This window comes from Eretmochelys imbricata, chromosome 4 (genome assembly GCF_965152235.1).
Source record: "Eretmochelys imbricata isolate rEreImb1 chromosome 4, rEreImb1.hap1, whole genome shotgun sequence".
Taxonomy (NCBI): Eukaryota; Metazoa; Chordata; order Testudines; family Cheloniidae; genus Eretmochelys; species Eretmochelys imbricata.
In genome coordinates, this window is record NC_135575.1 from 96,692,728 (window position 1) to 96,718,817 (window position 26,090).

At 40.7% G+C, this 26,090-nt stretch overlaps 1 protein-coding gene across 1 annotated transcript in view; it reads left to right on the forward strand.

The window, feature by feature from the left end:
- Nucleotides 1-25,026, forward strand: part of GABRA2 (gamma-aminobutyric acid type A receptor subunit alpha2) — a 74,465-nt gene extending 49,439 nt beyond the window's left edge. Inside the window, exons 5-9 of the mRNA XM_077814586.1 lie at nucleotides 980-1,062; nucleotides 5,740-5,883; nucleotides 6,749-6,901; nucleotides 15,049-15,251; nucleotides 24,718-25,026. Of these exons, the coding sequence (XP_077670712.1) occupies nucleotides 980-1,062; nucleotides 5,740-5,883; nucleotides 6,749-6,901; nucleotides 15,049-15,251; nucleotides 24,718-25,026 (892 nt within the window). The remainder of the gene's footprint in view (nucleotides 1-979; nucleotides 1,063-5,739; nucleotides 5,884-6,748; nucleotides 6,902-15,048; nucleotides 15,252-24,717) is intronic.
- Nucleotides 25,027-26,090: the final 1,064 nt, after the last annotated feature.

The following is a 26,090-nucleotide window of genomic DNA, read 5'->3' on the forward strand; positions in this document are numbered from 1 at the left end:
ATGCAGTTGTGTACAATTATAAATCAACTAGTTAGAGATACGTTGCTCCTGAAGCTGTGAAATTCATGTCTTAAACTACTGTAATTTTATAAATTCAGAACTGGCTATTGTACATGTCTCAAATTACCATATGATTAATACAAGCCTTCTGCTTAACTTCTGACTATGAATTTTGAGAAAATAAAGCTAAAGGAAGCACTAAACCTATGTGATGGAAATTAAGGTGCATGTTTTAAAATAGACAGTTTTGTTTTTCAGTCTGTGATTACTAGTATTTATTCTTTTCATGACTTACTATAGCTAGAGATGGTCTGTATTGGGGGCCTGTCCATTCATGCAGTTTAGTGTTGAATCAAAACTAATCCAGATTAAAACATTTGGAATAATTTCTTTCAGATTTTTCAAATTACATTTGTTCTTGAGTTTGATGTAAGCATGGTGCTCAGGACATTCCATGTATTTATTGTTAACGTTTTGGCATTAGTGTGTGCACTGTAGTCAGCTGAGGAATGGGGAGAGCCATTTTTTCACTTTCCATTTAAGAAGTCAAAAAAAACCCCAAATGTTCAGAGGCTAGTGGAGCACATTCCTTGAGCAAATCCAGCTATGCTTTATGTGCTTTTGTAACACATTATTGGGAGCCATATAGCATGTGCCTCTGAATATTAAGAGAAGAAAATGACTATGCAGAACAACCTGCCGTTATATAAACTATGTTTTCATTTAAATGGCCTTTCCTCATAGTTTTGAGGTCAGCTGCAAGTTTTTGATGTGATAAATCAATGTCTTCTGAAGGACCACAAAAAAGTGAAGAAGCAAGAGGTGATTTAAATTTTAATTAGTTTAATATAACACTGCAACTTCATCTCCTTAATCAGCTTCATCTCCTTAATCAGCATGAACTCTGTTCATTTTTTGTGGAATTGATTTTCTTGTCTTGTTAACTGACTTAAACATATAGTGGTGTGTTGCCTTTTAGGCTTACAGTCCAAGCTGAATGTCCAATGCACTTGGAGGACTTTCCTATGGATGCTCATTCATGCCCATTGAAATTTGGCAGCTGTAAGTACATAGCTAGAAGTATAGCTGTTGGCTAATGTATATCTTGTGTGGTTCAACATCACTTTGTTTCACAAATTGTCATTGCCCAGGTTTATGTAGGCACAGAAGGTTATACTGTATCATGTATTTTGACATGCTGAGATCTTTTTCAGTGATCTATCCAGTAAGGCATTTGAATAATTCCTGGACTCTGCTTTAACTAAAAATATTATAGGGCTAATTTATCACTGCACTGTTCCAGTTTTATGCTAGTGTAACTCTGTTATTTTCAGTCACACAGTGGTGAATCAAGACCTGTGTGTATGACATATAAATATTGTATTTATACAAAGTAAACTAAAGCCTTCTAAACAAAGATACATATTCAGAAATATATTTATGAAGTTTCTAAAGATTCTGACTGGCATACTTTAGAATGCAGTGCATTTTCTCTCTTAATGGTATGTGTTGTTTCATTCTTAGTCAGTGAAGGCTGCAGCAAATGACTTACTGAGATTAAAGTTACAGTGTACATTTTGTAGTTTAATATGTAGGGTCTGATCCTGATCTCACACCACTTTTATACCAGCATAACTTTATGAACTTCAGTGGCATTACTCCTGCTATAAGTAAGATCAGAATCAGGCCCATATTTTATAGTAGCTGGGGCTTTTTAAATATTGTATCTCTCTCCTTGGTTTCTTGCATTTATTTTCCTTTAAGAGGTAGCAGCAGATTCACTGCTGGGCACAAAACAGAAGGTGAATTTCAAGGGGTTGGTTATTGCTGTTTGATTCTCTGGCTGATTTCACACTGGCCAATAGAGTACAAAGCAACCCCCACATTCCACCGGGTGGTAACTAAAGGGGTAATTTGGTTCATAAGCGAGGCAATGTCAAAGCCCTGTACATGCCTCTGATGTGTCCCCTTCCCCAGGAGTGGATGGGGAAAAGACATAGGAATAGGCTGCACTAGGTCCATGCCCTCTGGGATCATCTCCATGTGGGAGAATCCCCGGTTGGAGAGATACAGGGAGTTTTTATTGTGCCTGGTGAGGACTGAGTAGGGTCGACTCTTACAAGCCTACTTTGAATACATATCAAATTTCTTTCTTGCGGAAGTAATCTTTTGCTTTATATTCTAATTTAGCTATGTGTTACCCAAACTACGTAACATAACAACATAACCCCAGAAGTCTTACATAAAATCAACTAAGAAATAATAGCATATGGGTCTTGCAGCCAGTGCTGTCTGTGTGCAGAGAGAGCGCCCAGGATCTGGGATACAAATAAATGCATATTTGCCAGGTGTAGTAGTAAAATAACAAGTTTTATATAGCAGTGAACTGGTCTGAAGACAAAGTATTATGAAAGGCTGAATGCCAAAGGGAAAGTATAAAACTAGAGGTAATCCCAAAACATGAAACAAACCCATTGAAATATATACTTGGACAAGGCTATCACTGTATAGCTGTACTTCATTTGTACACAGCGGTTTGAAACGTGTCTGTCTGGAACTGAATATGTTAGACTGAGTGAGTTTCTTCTGCTTTTTGGTAATTGAATTGTTCTGTGTCTGACAGTGGTAGTGCTTATTTTGTTTATTTGGCATCCTCCCAGGCTTCAGGTTCTGTAGGAAGAGGAAGAATTGAAACCTGTTCACAATATTTTCTCTTTTGAAAAGCTGACTCTCTTTTCCTGCAGATGGCAGCTCCCAGTGCTACAGAACTGCTGAAGTTCTCACACGTCTTTGCGAATGCCCACTTTCCGTCTCTCTCTCTTGTTCTTACTCTTACTTTTTTCATTGTTTAATTTCTCTACGTTAAAATCATTTCTAGAGTCCCATGTATATTTCCGTTTTTAATGAGGGAGAGAAAACAAAGAAAAAACTACTGAATAATTATAAAAACAAAGCTGAGTGCTTGAGGGCCTGTGGTTTACACATATGAGGACAAATCTTCAGTTGGTGTAAATCAGCATAGCTCCATTGAACTCAGTGTCAAACATTACTGTCTGGAATTTCTGTATGAGGAAAGCTCAAGAGAGTCTGGCTATGCCAACTAGGGTTCTTGGGTTCTTATCACGATCAGCATTATTATCAAAGGGTACCGACGAGCCTAAAAAAATCAGAATGGACACTTAGGGTATGTCTATACTACAATAGAAGACCAGTGACTGGCGTGGGTCAGCTGACTTGGGCTGCCAGACTATAAAATTGTAGTGTAGAATTTGGCTTAGGCTGGAACTGGGCTCTGGTATCTGTCCCTCTTGCAGGGTCTCAGAGTCTCGTCTCCAGCGTAAGCCCAAATGGCTACACTACAATTTTATAGTCCCGCAGCCCAAGCCCTGTGAGCCCGAGTTAGCTGACCTGGGCTAGCTGCAGCTGTGCTGCGGGTCTTTTATTGCAGCGTAAACATGCATCCTCTGTCTATCACTAGGAGGATCATCAACCAGCAAGACTGTTGCAATCTCTCTGCCATACTCAGAACAAAAACCAAAGTGAAAGAATCAGAGAAATCATAGGATAACAGATGATACCAGAATTGCCTTACTTCATGCTTCTCAATAACCTAACCCTAAATGGGAAGGTTAGGGACAAGACTGTAATGGTGATTTGTCAGGCGAGAGACTTCCAGCAGCATATATGTAGGAAGCTGGCAACACACTATCCTTCAGGGAAGTGTTAACAGTCTCTGCAATTTTGGTCTCTGCTAGATTTTATTAGCCATTAGCTCCTCCATGAGCTCTAGAGCTTTCTCAAATGAAAATGACTGAAACTCAGCTATGTGATATGTTGTATTTCTTTCTCCACCTGCACTATAGCCACAGCATAGGATTTAAATTTACTTATCACTATCAGACTCTGAACATGATTTCTTCCATCAGTGCTTTAGCCTCCTCTCTTCACGCCCCATTTGCCGATTGGGGATATCAAACTGGAAAAGTATGTTCCTTTCTTTGACAAAATAAATGTAAGGGACAGGATTATATTATTTCTTGAATTTTATTCCCCTTGGTGGTTTTATTTGGATTACATGGACAGTTTTTCTGAATCACTTGCTAAGTGTTGTGTATAGCTTCTATTATTGCAATGGAAATATCTTTCTCATCTCATGGCCTTTGTTCTGCACAAATCTCCCTCCTACTGTTTCCTTTGTACTTTCTCCCACTCTGCTCTTCATGTCTTGCTCAATGCTGCACCCCAGGCTTGAAACACTCACCTACTTCTTGTATAATAAACAGCCTCAGGCATCCCATGCAGCAAGTGTTAAGCCAGTGTCCTAACAACACATAGAATAACACATTCACACTCTGTATGACTGCATCCACCTTTAAGGGAAGCTAGAATTGCTGAACATACTCATCTTTTCCTGTCTCCCAATCATTGAAGATGCATTAATGCTGGCAGTTTTAGTTCCTTTTATTTTTAGTTTATGTTGGCAGTGCTATTAGTTTTGCAATAAAGTTCCTGTGGGAGGGTTGGGGCTCCCCTGAGCCCCCAGAAGACCCCAGTTTAAGTTGTTTATAATGTCCTTCCCCGTTTGCAGCTCATGAGGGGTTCTCCAAATAAAATCAAACAAACGAAAGAAAGGTCCTTTTCTCTCTCTTTCCCTTGAGTGAGAGGGGAATCAGAGTAAAAGAAAAGAAAGGCAAAGGTGGACTGTCTCTTAGGCAGTCTTTTGGGGTCACCCCTTTGGGGCTTGGCTTATCAGCTGGTATTGTGTCTTTAATTAGGGTCTACATACAGCTTCTTCTCTTAGGGTACCCTGCTTTTGAACTTGTCCAGGTGGTTTCAAGGGCAGTGAGGCCTGCGACTGTCTCCCTCTTGGTTGATCTGTCTCTGTGGTCAGCAGTCTCTGAGATGTAGCAATCTTCTTCCTGTTCACAACCCCTTCCTATGGTGGTGGTCCATTTTTAAGCTTCCCTGCTCCAGGCAGAGTAAGTCTTACAAGTGTGCCTGGTTAGTGCTGAATGAGCTCAGAATAGCTTGCTAGTCTCCTCTCTACAGGAGTAAGAGTGGGCCCCTTCATAGTGCTCCTTGGCAAAGTGGGTATTTTCCCTTTTGCTATCCTCTGAAGTGGACTGTGTGAGCAGCCCCAACAGTCTGCATGTCCCACTCCTTTCAGAGGGGCCCGGTTATGGAGTGAAATTTAAGGGAGAAAAACCAGACCCAGAAACAGCAGGGCGCAGTGACTCTTGTTGCAGTGTTAGGCAGACCCACCATATTTAGATATGAACGTCAAACAAGCAGGAAAAGCTTGTAGCTCATTTCAGACTCCATAGATAAGCAGAAACAAATTTCCAGAAAGTTAATCTGTCCTACACATAACAAATCATTGACACAGGCACCCACTCCAATTCAGGCTTTAGGGCACATTTAATAAGTAATCTCCAATGAATATTTTTACAGTTTATAAACTGATTTTGCATGTAACTTAAGAGCAATAATGTTCAGTTGGTTATATCAATGAAAATTAACAATATATAGTCCTGTGCTGCATGTATACTGTGAGGCCAGCATACTTATATATTCTCAAGCAATTTAAATATTATTTTTCCCTATCAGTCTTAGACTATGATGGCAGTTTTAGGAAAATAATTAAATAGTTCTCCTAATTATTTACGCCCTGAAGTTGCAAATCATGAACACTTTTTGTTCTAAAATGCTGACGAAATATTTTCTTAATATTTCCCATAGATGCATACACAACTTCAGAAGTGACCTACATTTGGACTTACAATGCATCTGATTCCGTACAGGTTGCACCGGATGGCTCTAGATTGAATCAGTATGATTTGCTAGGCCAAACAGTTGGAAAGGAGACAGTTAAATCGAGTACAGGTTAGTAAAATGCATTGGAAGAAAAGGATAGTTGCTTTATAATAATAAGCATAAGATGCTGATGGTATTATGTCATTAGACTGCCAAAACCAGTATTGGCAGTAATAAGATTACTCCATTTCAGTAATATTGTATATTATGAGCAGCCTGTAAAAACAATTTGCTAATTCCTTGAAGCTTAATGAAATTACAAGTGGCAGTGGAGGTAAACCGCTCCCTATCGCCGTTTTCAAAAGGCTCCCGTGAAACCTAATATCAAGGGTTTGTATGAATCTTTGTAACTCAAACCTTGGTTAAGGTGAAAGATGGGAAGTGTCATTTTCAGTCTACTACCTTCATGGTATGATTTGATTTTTTTTTCCTCCTGGACAATGGATTATTAGCATTGCCTATTGGTATGTCCCACAGGCTCATACATGTAGTTGACCCTTGCATCTGCATAGAGCCCTATTGACTTCAGTGGGGCTTTGCATGTCCACCAGTATCTGCCCACGTGTATGAACATGCAAGATCACCAAAGGTCTTTGTCATGGCACACAGTTTTTTCTTTGTAAATACAGTATAAAAATTCACTTCTAGAATATATTGTGGAGGACAAATATTGGATCCAAGTTTGCTCTCATTGAACCCCATGACAACACTTTCCTTGAATTCAGTGACAGTGACAGCCCACAGAGCCAAAGTCAAAAAGTTCATTTACATTCAGTAGGATTTTTCTGCCTAAATAGTTTTGTAGACTGCATCTACAGCACATTTGTTTCACATAGATTTACCATGCTACCTTTAATTGCCAGGAAAATGAATTGTCTATAGAGGCTAATAGTTCATTTTATAGGGTTTTTTGTTTTTCTCTTTCACGTACTAGGTGAATATACAGTAATGACCGCTCATTTTCACTTAAAGAGAAAAATTGGTTATTTTGTGATTCAGACTTACCTCCCCTGCATCATGACAGTCATTCTCTCCCAAGTGTCGTTCTGGCTGAACAGAGAATCTGTACCTGCAAGAACAGTCTTTGGTGAGTATTCTGAGGAACACATGGCATGTGCATTAGGCAACTTCTGCAGTGGTCAGTAAGCATTTCTGAAACCAGCTGAAGTCCATTTAGTTCTTTTTATAGGGTGGCTTGCCCTGTATGGGCTGGAGAGCCTGGGGCTAGCAAACCCTGCTGACTGAAAGAGTGGAATCAGATGATTCCCCTATTAAAAGCACTCAGAAGTGGCAAGCATGTGTGTGTGCTTAGGAAGAGCAGAGACTTTCAGGAGCGAGCAGAGTCTTGGGATTTGGGACTAAGACTCTATCTAGGAAGGGCTGGGGGTGGCCTGCTGAGGCTGGGGAGACCCTGAGAAAACATGTTTGTTGGACTTTGTTTTATTTTGAGTTTACTTTCTGTGCATAAACCCACAGCCCAAGGAGGGTTCTTTTGACCACAGAAGAAGTCTGTGTAAGGGGCCCTGAAAAGGAGGGAGCAGAGGTGGGGTTCCACAGATTGACCTCTGGCTATGAGGGGTGCTCAGGAGGCAGAAGAACTTGTTACAAAGATCCTTTCTGATTCAAGTTCATTATAGAAAGTGACAAAGTGCTGTTGTTTGTAGTCCATAGACCCTTCAGGTGCAGGCTACAGGTCTCCTGACAGCCCTTTCAGGAGAATTAGCATATGAAAGTGGCATACAGATATTTCCTTGACTTTTTTTTTTTTTAAGGGATCAGTTTGCATATAAAGTAATAAGGTTCTAATCTTGAATGTTTTCAAGTTAAATATTGTTATTATATTGAGGTTTGGTTCTGAAAGATTTCATCTATACTATCAACGAGTGTTAGTGTGGTGTTGGTGTATATATACTTCTAGCTCTATTTATAAACTAAGCAGAATGGAAGTCCCACTTCATTTCAAAATATTGCAGTGTGCGAACTACAGTTCTTTTTCTAGTGAACATGTGCTTTTAGGCCAAATCCTTCTCCTTCAGCCAAACCAGAAAATGATGCAAGGAAGGAGGTAGTGAATGAGTTCAGCAGCTGAGATCAAGGAGTTCTGTCTATCTAATACACTTACATGCCCTCTGTTACTGAAGTATCTAAGTGCCTCACAATTTTGAACGTATTTATCTGCACCCCGATAAGGTAGAGGAGGACTATTATCTCCATTTTACAGATAGGGAACTAAGGCACAGAGAGACTACATGACTTAGAGTCATAGAAATGTGGGGCTGGAAGGGATCTTGAGGTCATCTAGTCCAGCCCCCTGTGCTGAGACAAGACCGAGCATACCTACTCCATCCCAGAATGATGTTTGTCTAACCTGTTCTTAAAAAACTTCCAGTGATGAGTATTCAATTATTTCCCTTGGAAGCCTATTCCAGTACTTACCTATTCTTATAGCTAGAAAGGTTTTCCTAATATCTAACCTAAATCTTCCTTACTGCAGATTAAGCCCATTACTACTTGTCCTACTTTCAGTGGACGTGGAGAACAACTGATTGCTGTCCTCTTCATAACAACCTTTAACAGATTTGAAGACTGTTGTTAGGTCCCCCCTCATTCTTTTTCCCTCTCAAAACTAAACATACCCAGTTTTTTTAATCTTTCCTCATAGGTCAGGTTTTCTAACCCTTTTATCATTTTTGTTGCTGTTCTCTGGACTGTCTCCACATTGTTCCTTAAGTGTGGCACCCAGAATTGGTCATTGTACTCCAGCTGAGGCCTCACCAGTGCTAAGTAAAGACCATTACTTCCTGTGTATTACATATGACGCTCCAGTTAATACACCTCAGAATATTAGCTGTTTTTGCAACTGCATCCCCTTGTTGATTAATATTCAATTTGTGATCCACTGTAACTCCCAGATCTTTTTCAGAAGTACTATTGCCTAGCCAGTTATTCCCCATTTTGTAGTTCCTTCCTAAGTGAAGTACTTTCCATCTTTGTTGAATTTCATCTTGCTGATTTCATTCCAATTCTCCAATTTGTCAACATCATTTTCAATTCTAATCCTGTCCTCCAAAGTGCTAGCTTGGTTCCATACACAAATTTTGTAAGCATATTCTCCACTTCATTGTCCAAATCATTAATGAAAACATTAAATAGCACCAAACTAAGGACAGACCCCTGTGAGACCTTGTTAGATGAGTCCTACCAGTTTGATAGCGAACCATTGATAACTACTCTTCTAGTATAATTCTTCAAGCAGTTGTGCACCCACCTTAGAGTAATTTTGTCTAGTCACGAGGCTGTGACAAAAGCCTTACTAAAATCAAGATGTATGACACCTACAATTCCCCCCTCCCTCCCATTCACAAGGTCATTAATCTGGTCAAAGAAAGGAATTAGGCTGGTTTGGCATGATTTGTTTTTGACAAGTTCATGTTGGCTATTCCTTATTACCCTGTTATTCTCTAGGTGTTTACAAGTGGATTTTTAAAATATTTTGTTTCACTATCTTTCCATGTATCAAAGTTAGACTGACTGATCTATAATTCCTTGAGTCCTCTTTGTTTCCCATTTTAAAGACAGGCACTATGTTTTCCATTTTTCAGTCCTTTGGGACCTCACCCATCCTCCGTGAGTTCTCTAAATTGATCAATCACTAATGTTTCTGAGATTGCTTCAGATAGTTTCTTAAGTACCTTAGCGTTCAGAGTTCCATTTATGTCCTGCTAGTGTGATTTATTGATTTAGAAGTAAACCGTGCTTATGAATAAAAGGGAAAATATTATTACCCTTTGAAAATGAGATCACTTATTTGTCTAATATGGAGTTAGATGCCTACATTTGAAAATGTTAGCCAAGGTATTTTATGTTTCTGTAAGAATATTTCTTCTTTGCTATTCCATAGATATAATCGAGTATCTTTATAATAATATTTTCTACTAGCCTAGCATGGCATTGCCACCCTTACTTCTGTGCCGCTGATAGTGGCAGCACTACCTTCAGAGCTGGGCGCCCGGCCAGCAGCCGCTGCTCTCCGGCCACTGAGTTTTGAAGGCAGCAGCTGCCGTTCTGTTCGCTCTGCCTTCGCAGCCGAGTGGCTGGAAAGCAGCAGCTGCTGGCTGGGCGCCCAGCTCTGAAGGCAGTGCCGGCATCAGCGACAGAACAGAAGTAAGGGTGGCGTGGTTCAGAGGCAGATTAAGGTTTCCTGGGGCCCTGGGCCAGAGCAAGTGAGGGGCCCCTCCCCACCCCTTCTGTCTGCGGTGCCCTCCCCTGTTCTGCCCCTTCTGCCTGTGGTGCTGCCCACAGCCCCACCCCTTTCTGCCCTTTCCCAAGGACCCTGCCCCTGTTCCACCCAGGGGCCCCCAATTCTGCCCACCCTACAACCTGTTTGCTCCTTTCTGCCCCCCGAGCCCCAAGACTAGAGAAGCTTTGTCCCTGCACCATGGCCATGGGGCCATAGTGGGGAGCCAGAGGTCCTCTAGTCCCAGGGACGCAGTGGGGGTCCGGGTGCTGGGGCTTCCACTGCCACCTGCCACAGTTCTGCAGGGGACTAGGGTCAGGGCTCTGGGGCTCCTCCCTCCCTACCTGCCTGGCGCTTCTGCCAGAGAGCTGGGTAAGGCACTGGTGCTTCCCCTGCCACCCCGGAGCTTCTGCCAGGAACGGGGTCGGAGTACAGCGGGCTTTCTCTGCTGGAGGCAGGACTGGGGGTTGCTGGGGGACTTCCCTCATCCCATGGCTTCTGCTGGGGACGGGTGGGGTGGATGCTGCAGGGGTCTTCCCCCATCCCGCGGCTTCTGCCGGCTATAGGATTGGGGGACACGGGCTTCCCCCGCCCCACCCGGTGGGCAAGAGAAGCTAGTGGCCTCCCAGTTGGCTGAGGCCCCTGGGCCTGGGCCCAGTGGCTAATCCAGTGCTGTACCTGTTGCTCTGGGAGGAATGTCTACGGGAAGACTAAGGCAAATTTTGGGGTGGTACAGCTCCTGCGAGCTCCTCTAGCACTATTCCAATCACCTTCAGAAAAGGCAAAGTGAGGAGCATCAAAAGGAAGTTGCATATAATGTTTTTGCACTTCAGCTAGCTTTATTTACTGTAGTAGTTATCCACATGTCCAGTGTATTGAGGGCACTCTCGAGTATTCATATTTGTACTAGAAATTAAACTGAAATGAGTTGATATTGAATTCTAGGACATTGTGAGTCCGTCTCCTGTACACTGAATAGGAGAGGGAAGAAAGGCCATCCAGTCTGTCTTTTGGGGCCAAGGACCATTTGATGCTCATTTCTATGCATCAGTACTAATTTTTATTTTTATTTGATTTCTGATTTGGAGCTACATCTGTTAGTTCATGCATGTAATGCTAAGATATAGATAGGGTTCAGACTAATACAGAGCTTCTCAAAATGTTTACAAGTGGAATACTTTTTAATAGCAAGATTTTCTCCTAAACCATCTCCTGTCCTATATGCAGTAGCGTAAACCACATTCCACTCCCATTGCAATCATATAATATCCCTATTGCAGATACACTTCTTTAAAAGAATCACTGCCCAAGTGCAGGAATGGATAGGAGATGGGGCTGCTGCACAAGTATAAATGAGGGAAGTATTTGGCCTGGAAAACCTTTATTACTGGTTGTAAGGCACAAGAAAGGAAAAAACCAGCTTGGTTTTCAGATCACAGATTGGGTTTGCAGGGCTGACAGTTAGAAAAGACATCTTCATACTTATAAACTAAGTATATTTGACATAAAATCATTGAAACATTAAACATGAAATCCCACAATGTCATTTTTATAGACTAGAACCATATTTTAAACAGTAAAATTAGAAAATGCCAAAATTAAGGTTTTGTCTGTCACTGTTTGTGGCCATCTTACAGTCTGACATAAAAGAAAAGAAGCGTTTCTTGCCATTGATTTGGTGCCATATCTGCAACATGATTGAGAAAGGGTTAGGATATTATTGCCTGAGGTCAGGTGTAGTTGGAGACTGTTCATCTCCTTATCAACCTTCTCTCTTATGAAAGAGTGATTAGTCATTGGGCAATGGTTATGAGGCCTGTTGAGTTGGTAGCATTGTTCAGACTGTTGCATGATTGAAGGCAGGAGACTGCTTTCCTCAAAAGAGGTGTTGTCTGTGTTACTTACCAGAGGGCCCATCCACTCATGACTCTCACACCAGTGTTACACCAGTGTTTCTTCTCTTAAATTAAAACTTAGGTAATGGAATGGAAAATCAGACCCTTAATATACTGTTTAGAGCAACATGCATTCTATGTGCTTGCTAATGTACAGATGTGAATTTTCTTCCATCTTTGTATAGTACATGAAATATATGTGCTTCCTTTTACACTAGTTAGGCCTGATTCCTCAGCATTACTGATTTTTTCAGTCATAGTAGGTCCAACAGTGAGAAATAGGTAAATTCTCTTTATACAATGCTTTGCCCTAAGGGAGACCTTATAATGCAGAAGGTTTTTACATTTTCATTAATCCTAATAATTCAAAATCTGTTGTCTGTTGATTGAAGAACAGAATGCCACAGATTTCCACGTTGGAAATCTGGCATTGCAATATAAATTCTCTTTATTTTTTTCAAAAAGAAAAGGAGTACTTGTGGCACCTTAGAGACTAACCAATTTATTTGAGCATGAGCTTTCGTGAGCTACAGCTCACTTCATCGGATCACATTGCATCCGATGAAGTGAGCTGTAGCTCACGAAAGCTTATGCTCAAATAAATTGGTTAGTCTCTAAGGTGCCACAAGTACTCTTTTTCTTTTTGCGAATACAGACTAACACGGCTGTTACTCTGAAACCTACCTTTATTTTTTTCTTCATTCAGTCCAGGTTATACAAATGTGATCACTTGGACATCATTCAATTTATTGAATAGATAAATAAAAGTCCAGAAACCTTCATTAACAGCTGTTTGGTGATTTTGCAATTTGAATAGGGTTTGGGATGCAAAGTGTGCAGCTGAACATTTTAGAGGAACTGGCAACCAGTAGCAGTTTATAGGATGTAAACTAATGACATTTAAAACAAGACTAGAAAAGGTCACCAACAAATCTTGAATTAGAATTCTGAAGAAGCTAATGTGGCTTCAAGAAAATTAGTCTTCTCCAAACATTATGAATTAAACAGAACATTGTTGGCTGCTGTATATATTTATAGAGGAGTTCCTGTCATCTTATCTTTGAGAAGCAATTACTTCATAGATACCTGTGTATAATGAAATTGATTTATCTGAATTACCTGAATAGTAGTACAGTTTGTATGTATTACTTCTAAGTTTAAGGTGTGGTGTCCCCTTCTCTCTTTTGGGGAAGGAATCAAAAGTAATCAGCAAAGTTCTTTGAGCCAGATAATAGAAATCTAAGAAGGGAAATAAATGCTTGAACAAGCATTTAATGCATATCAGCATGTTTTCATAAAGTATTTATTCTGCATTGCCACGGTGTACAGTGGGATAGCTCCCACCTGACACAACAGTATTGCTGTTGATTTTGTAACTATTGCTACCTCCCTAATAGGTGGATTCTAAAAATAGAAATATCTGATGTGTGGCCTGATGCCTGGAAACTATGTGCAATAAGCAATAAACTTCTAGAGAAGTCCTCTTAATCACTGCGGGGAAGAGAAGAATGGAGGTTTTCTGCCTAGCCTCCTTTTCCCTTCACAGTCCTCTCAGAGAATGAGATTCCTTGCTTAGGGTCTGAAGGGGGACAGAGACAGCGAAGGCAGAAGAGGACTGAACAGACCCACTCTCTGCTTCCTTTCCTTTCCCAATGGTGCTTAAAAGTACCTTGCCAGTAGAGGAAACATACATGGTGGAGCCCCATTCTGCAAAGCCTGGACTACTGATTTCCAGTGATGGAGGATCTTGCTGAGTTTCCGTCAGAATTCTCCATTCTTTGTTTGATGCTGATATTCCTTCCTGTAATCCTGTGAAGTTAATATTTATTGCTGCTCTTTTAGGGATTTGGTTTTATTTCCTCTTAGCAACTGTAACCAGTTATAACAAATATTTTTTGTTTGTAATATTTGAATTGTGAGCTATGAGATGCTATTAGTAATTCTTTTTTTGTCACTGAGGCTCTTTTGACTACATGTCAATGTTAGTGTGGATATATTTATCTCTGGTATGTGTACAACTTTGTATTGTTTCTTACCCAGGAGAGAGACACATTTTTAATGGCATTCCAGAGATGGAAGAGTTAAGGGTGCCTGAGTGTAACTTTGGTAACTCTGGTTGGGTAGGGTTGATTTACTAGGGGAATTGTTGGTGTATTTGTGTCAATGGGTGGATTTATATTGGCATATGGCTTTTTTCTATATATCCTGTTTTTTGTATTGTTTTGAGTATGGCTTTATCTTCCACTATTGGGGTTTCATGAAGCGCAAAGTATTTTTGTTTGTTTTCCCTGTTTTGTTCAGTGTTTAAATACAAATAGTAGATCTGAAAGTTTCAATTAATTTGTTGTACTATAATATTATCCGTTTTACCTCAGTGAGAAATTGACCAGCTTACCTCACTTAATAATTGTACGTGGAAGTGAGACAGCCACTAGCAAAGATACCTGCAATCTCCTATTGTCCCCCATGGGAGTGAAACCACAGGCTGTACTTAGTCAGAATGGCTGCCAAACATGTATAGTCTTTGACAGTGGACACAAAAGACTACTCCTTGGAAAGTTAGCCATTAATTCTTTTCCATTGTTTGCAATGCAGTTGAAGCCAGGCTGACCTCAGAAAAGTTGACCATCCCTTGGGTTCGCTGGTTGGGAAACTGGGCAGGAAACTGTGAGGAGGCAGGGATTATTGGCACTGCAAATGCTCATCAACATGTCCTTTTTGCTGTACTGCTGCAAAGTGATTTGACACATTCCATAAAGCAAACTAGTTAATTTAGTTGCCTCGCTGTAGGGTTTTCTTCCAAAAGTCTGATTGATCAAAAAATGAAAAAAAAATCTGTATGTATTTTCAAGACTGTATCTTCAGACATTTTTCACCAAAATTTTATTTAAAAAAAAAGTGAATCAAAACTAGGTTACAAAGGAAAATTCTGCTGCCACCTTCCATATGGTGCATCTAGTATGCCACCATACTATATGAACATTATGTAAACATTTTTATAATTCTTAGAAATGTACTGTAAGATGTTCCTGTTCTCAATCTTATTCAATTTCAAAATTCAGTTAAAATTGCCGACATTTTCTTTTTTTCCACCCTCTACAGGAGTAACAACTGTGTTGACAATGACAACGTTGAGCATCAGTGCACGAAATTCCCTCCCCAAAGTAGCTTATGCAACAGCCATGGATTGGTTTATTGCTGTTTGTTATGCATTTGTATTCTCTGCATTGATAGAATTTGCCACTGTAAATTACTTCACAAAACGAGGATGGGCATGGGATGGAAAAAGCGTAGTCAATGATAAGGTAAATGATAATGAAACACATTTATATTTCCAGTCAATTCTAAGAAAGCATTTAACAGATATTTTGGTAGTTGCTTACTACTGAAAAATACTTGAAATTTCAAACCAATAGAAAGATTATGTCTTGTGAGATGAAAGTAGGTGTGGATAGAAAGATATTGTAAAGTGTGTGCTCAAATTGCCAACCTCTCGCAGAAATTGAACTGCATACAAGAACTTTCTCTAGCAGGCTGTCCTTGGAGAAATGATTATTGTGTCAAGGCTCTCGCCATATTAATCAATAGCCTATTTGAGTCTCGTTAAATGTCAAAAATATAAAATCTGAGGTTATACCACATTATGCTCCTGAGTCCTTCATGTGGAAATGAATAAAATCAGAGTAATATTTCTGTAAAATATCTTTATTCAGATTTATTGAAAATAACTGTAACCCTTCTGCCCATCAGAGTTGGCAGCAAGAACGGCTGGGTTCAGTATCTAGGGGTTCCATTCCAATAACAATGCAAAACCGGCTCGAGCCCCCACCCAGTGACCTGGGACAAATATATACCACCCCCGCTGGGCGCTTCCAAGAGGCAATACTTCCCCTCTCGCAAGCACAGAGTCTGAGTGTAGCAAAAGCCTTTTAATAACATAGAGAAACAATGTGGCATTATGTTGTGGAAACACCACCAACAGGATTCATAACACAACCCATGAGCAAAAAACCCACCCCAAGCAAATTGGGACATGTCCTTTGCCTTTGGTTCTTGAGTCCAGCAACCCAAAGTCACAAAAGTCCAACAACCCAAAAGTCTCTGTCCCTGGTCAGGTTTCAGAGTAGCAGCCGTGTTAGTCTGTATTCGCAAAAAGAAAAGGAGTACTTGTGGCACCTTAGAGACTAACAAATTTATTTGAGCATAAGCTTTTGTGAGCTACAGCTCACTTCATCAGATGCATCCGATGAAGTGAGCTGTAGCTCACGAAAGCTTATGCTCAAATAAATTTGTTAGTCTCTAAGGTGCCACAAGTACTCCTTTTCTTTTTGTCCCTGGTCAGTGCAGCACCAGAGTTCGAAAGTTTATCTGCAGAGTTTTACCTCCCAACCTGGGTGGAGATGGGAGGGGGGGGTTAAGGGGTCCAAAGCCAATTGCCCCACCTCTCCATGCGGCTCTGCTCCACTCCACACTCCGCTCCACTCCACACTGCAGTCATCCCACAAACTGCTCCGCTTCACCAGCCACTCTGCTCTGCCAGCCATCCCATGAGCCACTCCAGCTGTTCCGCAAACTGCTCTGCTCCAAGAGCCGCTCTGCTCTGCTAGCTGTCCCGCAAACTGCTCCACAATATATCTTCAGGCTCCCCCACTACTTAACACAACACTCCATGATTTCAGCTCTTAGTAAGTTTAGCTCTTTTGTGATTTCAGCTTGTAGTAGGGGAGCCTCAGTGCTGGTGCACCATTGGCCCAAAGTGAATTCAGCTCAGCAGCCTGTAACTAGACTCCAAATGGAATCAAAATTAGCTCTGATATTCCACAGTGGAGAGAGGAGGAAGTGCAATTAGCGTAAGGGGCCCATACCACCAGGTATTAATACCTGTCCTCAGCCTGTCTCAATTCACTGAGTTTTGGAACCCATGTTCCTTGCCTAGCGAGTGCTACTTAGTTGATGGCAAGTCCCTCCATCATAACAAAAGGCCAAGTATAGTTCCACTGTCTTTGATTCACATAATCAGGATAATAATTTATTCTTCCTGCCCCAATAACAGAGAAACTGGGGATCCCACAGCAGCCAAAGTGACCATTTGGGCAGCTATGGGCTCATGCTAGGCTGGGTGGGTGTGCCTATGCAAATGAGATCAGCCCCTGAAGTTCTTTTCCACAACTTGCCACAACTCACCACCAGATGTCAGGGTAGAGCTCATCCTGACTCTGCTTACATCAGCTTCCTACACTTGCATCCATTACATTTCAGAACATTGGAGATACTGTCACAGTCACCCAACTTCTTTATTTCCTTATTTGTTTTATAGTTATCCATTTCCCTCTTGTGCTTTATCTGCATCACTGTGAAGAATGAGGGAGTTATATGTAGGGTTTTATTTATAAATATAATTTGCCCCTCAGGTTATGTCTGATATTAACCTGCCCAAATGCCAGGAGTTAAATCAAAGAGGGTGTTAAGAGGAAGCAAACAGGAACCAAAATAGTGGCTCCTTAACGGATTAAGGGGGGTAAACTTTTAATTAGGGAATGGCCCTGCTTGGCTCCCACCAGGCTGCATAGTTTACTCATCATAAGGCTGAAGGCCTAGGATCAAAGGGGGTCCCAGAATCTTAAAGATGCTTCCCATGGGAATGAGAGGGGGCTGCCCAGGGAGTGTCAGGGAGAGCTAACAGTCAGACAAGGAGAAACACATAGGCAAAGACCGCATGCTGCAGGCAGGAGAGTCTGCTCCTCCCAGCTAGAGATGGGAGTTAGCTGGGTTAAGGGGAATTTACAAAAATGTTCAAGGAAAGATTAAAGTGTAGGTAAGGGACAATATACGTGTGGGACTCTTTGCTCTTTAGCCCTTTGCTCTGTGTGCTTTCTACCTTTGGGTGAATGAATAATGCTTTGTTTTGAAGACGCTGTTTCTGGGTCACTTCAAACTTATATTGTCGTGGACACCTGAAGGGAAAAGGTTTACAAGTGCCAAACTCAACTGGGGCTGTTTAGCTAGCAGGTTGAGAAATCTGGGGTCAGGGAAGGGGCCTGCAGCCTAGAGACCCAGTCTCAGAGTGGCTGGACAGTGTGATTCCACTCAGAACAAGGTGCAGGAAGCTAGCTCTGTCACCTGAGGCGTGCACTGAAGAGAGGCTGTCCCTAACCATGGGACGTGCAATATCGGCAAATTCTAGGTGGACCAGCGTGTTGTGAGCAGCAGTGCAAGTAGGGCGGTCTGCTCCAGTACACAGTACTAGCAAGATATTTATAGCTGGTACGGCGCACCGGAAAGAGGAGTAGATTGTGGGGCTGCTGGGCGGCCCCACGCTGGCAGCTCCTCTGGTGCAGCTGTACTGCCCCAGCCCTTCCATGCAGGGTCTCTTCCCTCTGTCCAGCAGCCAGCCCCACTGGTGGACAGGGCTGGGGGAGGTACAGCTGCTGGCGATGCTGCCGGTGTTCTGCTTCTTTCCCTGCTGTGGTTCCTGGGAGAGCCCTGAACCGCAGGGCTCTCCCTGGAACCCCAGCGGGGAAAGGAGCCAAACATGGGGCTCCCGGGCGGCCCCATGCCGGCAGCTCCTCTGGTGTGGCTGCTGTACTGCCCCCAGCCCTGTCCTCCTGCGGGGCTGGCTGCTGTACAGAGGGGAGTCTCCAGCACAGCGGAAGAAGGATAGAGACCATCCCTCCCAGCCCCAAGATAAGGGGGGTGGATCATGGGGCAGGGATGGGGAGAAGTAGGGGCCCTGGGCTGGGGGCGGGGTGTTGAGTCACATGGAGGGTCACATGAGGAGGTCATGTGCCCCCCCCATGGAGGGGAGGGGCGTACCAGTAAGAAATGGATTCCACTTGTATCACTGGTTGTGAGGAACTTTGCAAAAAATAATTAAACTTGAATATGGGCCTGGTATCTAAATCCCAGAAAGCATGGAAAAATGCAAGCACATAATGGTCCTCTGACCAATTTAATTTCAGAAGATAAGGCCTGTTTAGTTTTTATGAATCTCATACGCTACCTGAAATTTCTTCTTGTCCATCTTATCATTACCCTAATCAGTGGCTTGGTCTGGCAAGGGTGCAAGTAAGTGCTGACCTATTAGTAGGACTTCTAAGCATGGTGGAGGAAGCTGAGAGTAGGAGGCAAGACAGCTGGGTAGGCTGGCAAGAATAGCCTGTTCAGACTAGGTCACAAGGCGTTATGCAGCTAGGAATGAGAGAAATTTTTTCCTTAGAACTCAGGACACATTTTTCAGTGGCTGGCCCATGTGGCTGCTCTCCCTCTGAGTTTCTTTCAAGTGCAGCTCGTAAACACACTCCAGACAAGCTGTAGGAGTACTGGAAAATCATTAAAATGCCAGCACCGTACTCATGGTTTTTACTGATTTGGATTGCATCTAAACAGCTGTGCTCTGACCACATGGTGTCTCAGGCTCTGTTGCCCTTGGTCACGGCCACTTTCTCCCTAAGCCATCAGTGCTGAGTTTAGTGCAGTTCCGGTTTGTTCATGGTGCTGATCCTTGTGCACATTTGTCTGCACTATGCGGAACCCTCTTTGCTCAAGTTCTCAGTAACAGCTCTTTTTGCGCTTCTATTGGCAACTCTCATCAATCTGCAAGAGAGTCAAGAAAATGTCATTTGGGTCCCTGTGGCCATGTTTGCTAAGGAAAGCGAGACTTCACTACAATCGTTATTTTGACTCTGATTCAATTTGCTTAATGTTCAGTTGAATATTAGGCTTTCTGAGATATAGAGAGTAGGTGTTAATAGTTTGCTGTTCTTTAGCATTCTTCAAATACCATAGAGCACTTTACAAACCTTCATAATGTAATTAAGCCTGTGTGAGCTCCGAAGTATTCTCATTTTACAGATCAGGAAAAAAGACTTCAGTGAAGTAACTTGTTCAAGGTCACACGGTGAGACTGTGGCCAACCAGAAACCAGGACTTGCCAGTCCTGACCCTCCAGTCCTGAGCTCTAGCCTCTAACATACACGTTATCCATTCGATTAATTGTAACCTCTTGTTGGTTGAAAAGCTCAATCTCAAATTTCTTTTTTACGCTATAGGACAACTTTCAAAGTAGGAGTCTAAGCAAGACTTTCAAAATAAGAACGCCATAATTAAACAGTTATCTTCATGCATTAAATAAGTAGTTGCATGCACAGAAACTTGGTTTGCATAAATAACTGCATATTTTGCACATGTAATCACCTTTTTTGTGCTTACAGGATCTGCATATTCTACAGGCACAACTTCGGCACTTGTTATTGAAAATATGGTCCTGTATATTTTACCCTGCAGACTCCTTGCCTATTGATAGCTTTTAGGCCCAAATCCAACACCCATATAAGTTAGTGGAAAGACTCAGATTGATTTCAGTGGGCACTAAATTGAATCTTTAGTTTCCACAATCTGACTGCCTGCCTTCACAAACAAGCTGAAATTAGTATATGTTCTATTCTTAGTGCCAACAAATGACATCTGAATGAATCAATGCAAGATTGAATCTTCAGTCACACTTGGTTTTATTGAAAGCATAGAGTTATAACACACAGTCATTATGCTGTAATAGCAGTAGCTGAGACACTATGAGACTTACAATATCTTGCAATAACTCTCATTATAATATTTCATTTAAGAAGTCTCCACACACCAAAATTTTGTGTGCTCTCAATTTATATATTATCAAATCCTAAACATACTTAGTTTAAGACAAAATTCCTGCTGAAGTCAACAGAAATTTTGCCTGAATTAGAAGTTCAGGATTTAGCTCATTTATTTTAAATTCTGAACAAAAACATACTCATATTGATGACACTTTGGCTTGTTGCACCTGTTTTCAAATCGCTTATACTCCATTATTGAACATCCTTTTAAAATGAAGTAGGTATGGGTTATTTTCAGTTGTGTTTCTAGCTCATCAGACAGTATTCACTTTATAATTTATTTGAGAAACAATATACCAGTAAGTTAATTTGATTCTTGTCATTTTTCAAGTCCAGTGCAGTTTAATATAATCCAATTGGACTGAAGGTAGCAAAGAGATCACAGAATATGAGAAATAATGTATATTAAAATGAGTGATGTCTGAGGACCAGAAACACAATGGGATGATACCAGACACCTACTGCTAATTGTAATGGATTCCGGAGGATCTGAAAACAGCTCAGTTAGCCAAAAGCAGTGTAGACATACCCTTAGGGACTCCTTAGATCAACAGAAGTTTGAATCAATTGAAAACATAAAGTACTTTTGATATTGGTGTAGAAGGGACAATGTGTGTGGAAACTTTTAACTTAATGTAAGAGTGTTTAAATCACCTGAATATACTGGCGTTATTGCAAGATTTGGTGTCAAGTCCTGTACATTGTTGTTGTAAATAACACAGAACAAATGTTATTGCTGTCTCTTGATTTTATATTATGTAATTACTCTCTCTACCATACCCTCATTCAGTAAATGAGAGAGAATGTCAGCTAAGGAAAACTCCAAGTTGTGGTTGCTCCTGACCCAAACCTGGGTACAATATTATATATTTCCCTAATAGGAGTGAAGCTAAGATTAACAGTTAATGTTTGCACAGTGGTTTGAATGTGTAAAGTGGTGCATATAAGTGCAAAATATTATATTAATAATAAGGAAGAACAGTAGAAAAAGTGACAGCGCATCCTTTTTTAACTCCTCTTGTTCCTAGTGAAGAATGAGACACCCACAACTTCAGGCATCACTCTCTAGGATTCTAGAAATAGATCCTGAATCACTTACCAACAGATTATCTGCATGTCAAACAAATGCAGCTTTTCTGACTGGCACATTGACACTCCATTATAAATGATATAGGAAGACCATATGAACGCTCCAATCATCCTTCAGCTATTTCTTTAAATTAGTGTAAGAGTGTTCTTGCATGATCTCAGAAGTGGCAGCTGCTTAACAGCTAAACTATGCCTTCTCTGGGCAAAACAAGCAAAATTCAAGTGACCCAGCATCAACAGCGTGTCTACTCAGGTTGTCATTCTTGATCTTAAATGCCCTTTCCTTATAAATAGGTTAGTTGACCTGTTCCCTATTTTATTTCTTACAACTCTCAAATGTACTGATGAGGAATCTAGCTCTGTTCCTATGTAAGTGACTACTGTAGGAAGTCATTCCAGCCTTTCTTTCAGTATTGCTACCTTAATTCTACTGCTCATGAACTGTCCATTCTGAAATTCATCTTGTTCATATATGACAAGATTAGTTCTGTAAAGGCTACCTACCGATTGTCAATTGAAAATATTCTATCTTCTAACAACCTATTCAATAATTACAGTCTTCCCATATCCAATTGTCTAAATATTTGAAAATTAGAAATTGCATTCAGAACAAAATCATGTTGGGATTTTCTACAGTACTGCAATATCTACTTCCCTGAAATCATGTAATGACTAAAAATTAAGCTTTCAATATTTCAATTGTTTCTAATACAAAACCCACAATTTACCATAATATGAAAAATCCCATTAATGGGATTACAAATACTGTAATAGATTTTTTTAAAAATCACAGTTCTTGGGTATGAAAGAAGGGATTTTGCAGATTAGCTCATATGCACCTATCTTTCTGTTCTTTTTCTCTCTGGTTTTACACACCCTGACCTTGAACACAACACAAAGCTCAGCCACTTTCAGCTAATAAGCAATGTGTCAGGGTCAAGGAGAAATGACTGTGTTTACATTCCACTGAGGTTCTTCTCTAACTCTGGAGTAGGCTTGGAACTTGTATTTCATTGGGGAACTGAGATGGGGATCATAGGAATTTCCATAGTACATAGCAGTCCGCATTCACACTCCAGTCAGTACACCAATTCACACCATGCCTCACATGAGGTGAGAACTGGAATGAAACTCAGCCCTCCCCAGACCACCTCCAGCAGCTTTTTTTCCATGGAACATAGGCTACATCTACAGTTCACACCACTCTTGTGGTGTCTGAGGGTATGTGTAGCTACACACCGCAGTGAAAGGCAGGCTATGTCCACACTGCCGTGTGTAGCTGCCTAAAGGGTGATGGTCTCTTGGAAAATTTAGCCTCTGAAGTCCAGATCTTGAACCTCCTTGCATGTGGTCAGACTCTTGAAGCTGGGCCAGTGAAGTCAACCTTGCTCTGTTCAGACAGAACACTTTGCAGGGTGTGGGCTTGTTTTCCAGGGGAAAAAATGACCCAAGACATGGCTCAGACTTGTATGTGTTTACCTACATTTGCTCACTCATTCATATATCTGATTGACACCATTTTAGAAAAGGTAGATTATCAGGGTCTGCTATTACAATTGCTTTTTGCATAGTCAAAAAGATGAGTCACCGTCAAGGAATATAGGCCAAAATATAGGGTTCGTGTAACTTAAGTCTTACAAAATTTAATATTAACAGAAATATTTTTTAGGTGATTGGATTTAAAAAAAAAGAAGCCAATAAAGACAATTTTTTGTTTTTGGTTTTAACATTCCACTACGACATTTGCAGCGCAAACATTGCAGCATTGTATTAGCACACAAGAAAAAAATGGAAATTATGTTTTCAAAATCATGTGGCAAGCAGAATGAAATACAAAAAGTAAGCAAATAGGAAAGATGGTGATTAGATTTTAAAAATGTGGGTTTTTTTGTATAACTTAGGAGCTGATCCTGCATAGTGCAGGAAAGAGAATGGAAGGGTTTTTTGGGCCACAGTTGTTGAAAAGACATAGCTGTTAGTTCACATCTTGTTTGGGTATCTATGTTATGGTACATAGACAGCCAACCTACCTTGTACAGACTACAGGTTTGTGTATTAAGGGGATGAAGGGACAGGGTGTGGAAGTGGCCATTGGCAGGCCTCCTTACCCGTATCCTCACCATCAGATCTGGGGCAGGGATAAGTAGATACATACCTCACGTAGTGATGATAATGTGAAGTAGGGCTGTTACTCACTAACAGATGTCTCTTCCCCAGGTTTTAGCCGTTGCAGGATTTTAAAATATCCTCAGCCACCCAAGCAAGCAATATAAATATAATTAAAAATATATGCGAGTAACTGGAGTATCTTAAATAATTGAATTATAGTAAGAGTTTGTAGTTTTATTGGTGTGGAATTATGGGGTTTATGAGTAATGCAAACATTAGATTTGGGGAGGAGAGATGTTCCACTTCCTAATTTTTATATAAATGTACTGACAGGTAACCTTAGTCACCTGGCTGTGCAATCAGTCTTTAATTATCCCCTTCAGCAGTCATTGTAATCCTCCTTTCACTTCACTGTGGTGGGAACTGGGCATTAGATCAATGAGAGTGGATTGTATCATTCTCACCTACGTTTTATTTTGGTGGTGGCCCTTTTCCTGATCCATTCCCTGTTCCCTGTTTACCGTTAGCTCTGTCAGAACACTGGGCCTCAAGACAAGACTAGATACTGTAATCCTTTTCTGAAGCTGGCTCCTACTCAATCAATCTAGGGAGAAGCCAGTCCTTCGAAGTTATCCACAAGCATGGACCCTTTCTCCCCTAGAGACTCCTGTTGACTTCAGTGGGACTCGTGTGGGCATAAGGGCCTATGCTTGCAGATTTCTTTACTAGATTGAGACACTATTCTGTAGCTTCCATCTGGGAGACTGAGGGCATCGTCTACATATGCTTTGTCATTATAGTAATCACCGATATTTATTTTCCCATCTTCACTTTTTTTAAAAACATTTGAAATGCTGTTTTATTGAATCTGATTTGGCAAATGTCCCATGCAGTAAATATTTAACTCCATGCTGTCTTCCAATAGAAAAAAGAAAAAGCATCTGTCATTAAGAAAAACAATGCCTATGCAGTGGCTGTTGCCAATTATGCTCCAAATATTACCAAGGACTCAGTGCTACCAACAATCTCCAAGAGTGCTACAACCACAGAACCCAACAAGGCAAAGCCAGAAGCCAAGCCGCAAGAAGCAAAGAAAACATTCAACAGTGTTAGCAAAATTGACAGAATGTCTAGAATAGTGTTTCCAGTCTTATTTGGTACTTTTAACTTAGTGTACTGGGCTACATATTTAAACAGGGAACCTGTCTTACTTGGGTTTGCTCCCTCAACCTAAAAGCTGAATTACACTGGGAATGTATAGCATCATTATATCAGTTAGGTTGTTTTGCTATGTACAGTACGACTAATAACTGCTAATCTGTGAACCAATATGTACAGAGTGTATATAGATATCTTATCCGTGTATCTCCAAAGGAGACACACAGTGTTTATTCATGGATCTGTAAACAGATAACACCCACGGCTAATATAGCCAACTCTTTAGAAGTTCTGCCCAGGGGATTTCCTTTAAACTGGGATTCAAATGCACAGAATTATATCTTCTCCATACAATTAGAGGACAATATGGTCCTGCATAACTATTTAGGAACAGTATTTTCTTAATTTAAAGTTAAAATATTTTTCTATAAAATAACTGATTCTACTTTAATGGGATAAGCTGTCATTAAAAATGATTTTTTTTTAAAAAAAACTTATTTCATACAATGGTAGTGCCCATGTACATATTATAGAGTGATGAGCTCAAACTATTCTGTTGTTCACAGCCATTTTGGAAAGTAGTTATGTTTAAAACTTAGTAAAGACTATTGGAATGCCAAAGCCATTAGTTCCTTACTTCAAGACCTGCTTTGAACTTGTTAATGAAGTATTCCAAATCATTTAAGTGAGTAGTGGTGAGCATCAATCAACTTCCACTAGAAAAACTTTTTTTTTCTCCTCAGTGTTTGTTTCTCTGAGGTTGCTGAACCAAGTTCTCCTTTTCAGCAAGGTCAGAAAAGGTTTTTTGTTTTTTTTTTAAATTAGATTGACATCAGGCTCATAAATATTGGTAATTGACACTCAGAAATTTTTCAGGGTCAAGTATATCAGAAATATAAAATGCTCTTTTTCCTGCTTCGTATTTACAGGAAAATCTGCCTTAAAAAGGCTTCCTCACATCTGCCCATAGAAGCCACTGTTTTCAAAGGAAACTGCAGTTTGGGATTGCAATCCAGGAAGTTGTCCTCATGGATAAGATTTATTGCTGCTTTTGTAAATTGCAACTTTACATTTCACTGACATCACTTAACAACTTTGTATACTAGAAAGGGTTTTGCTAAGATTTGAGTGTTATTTTTA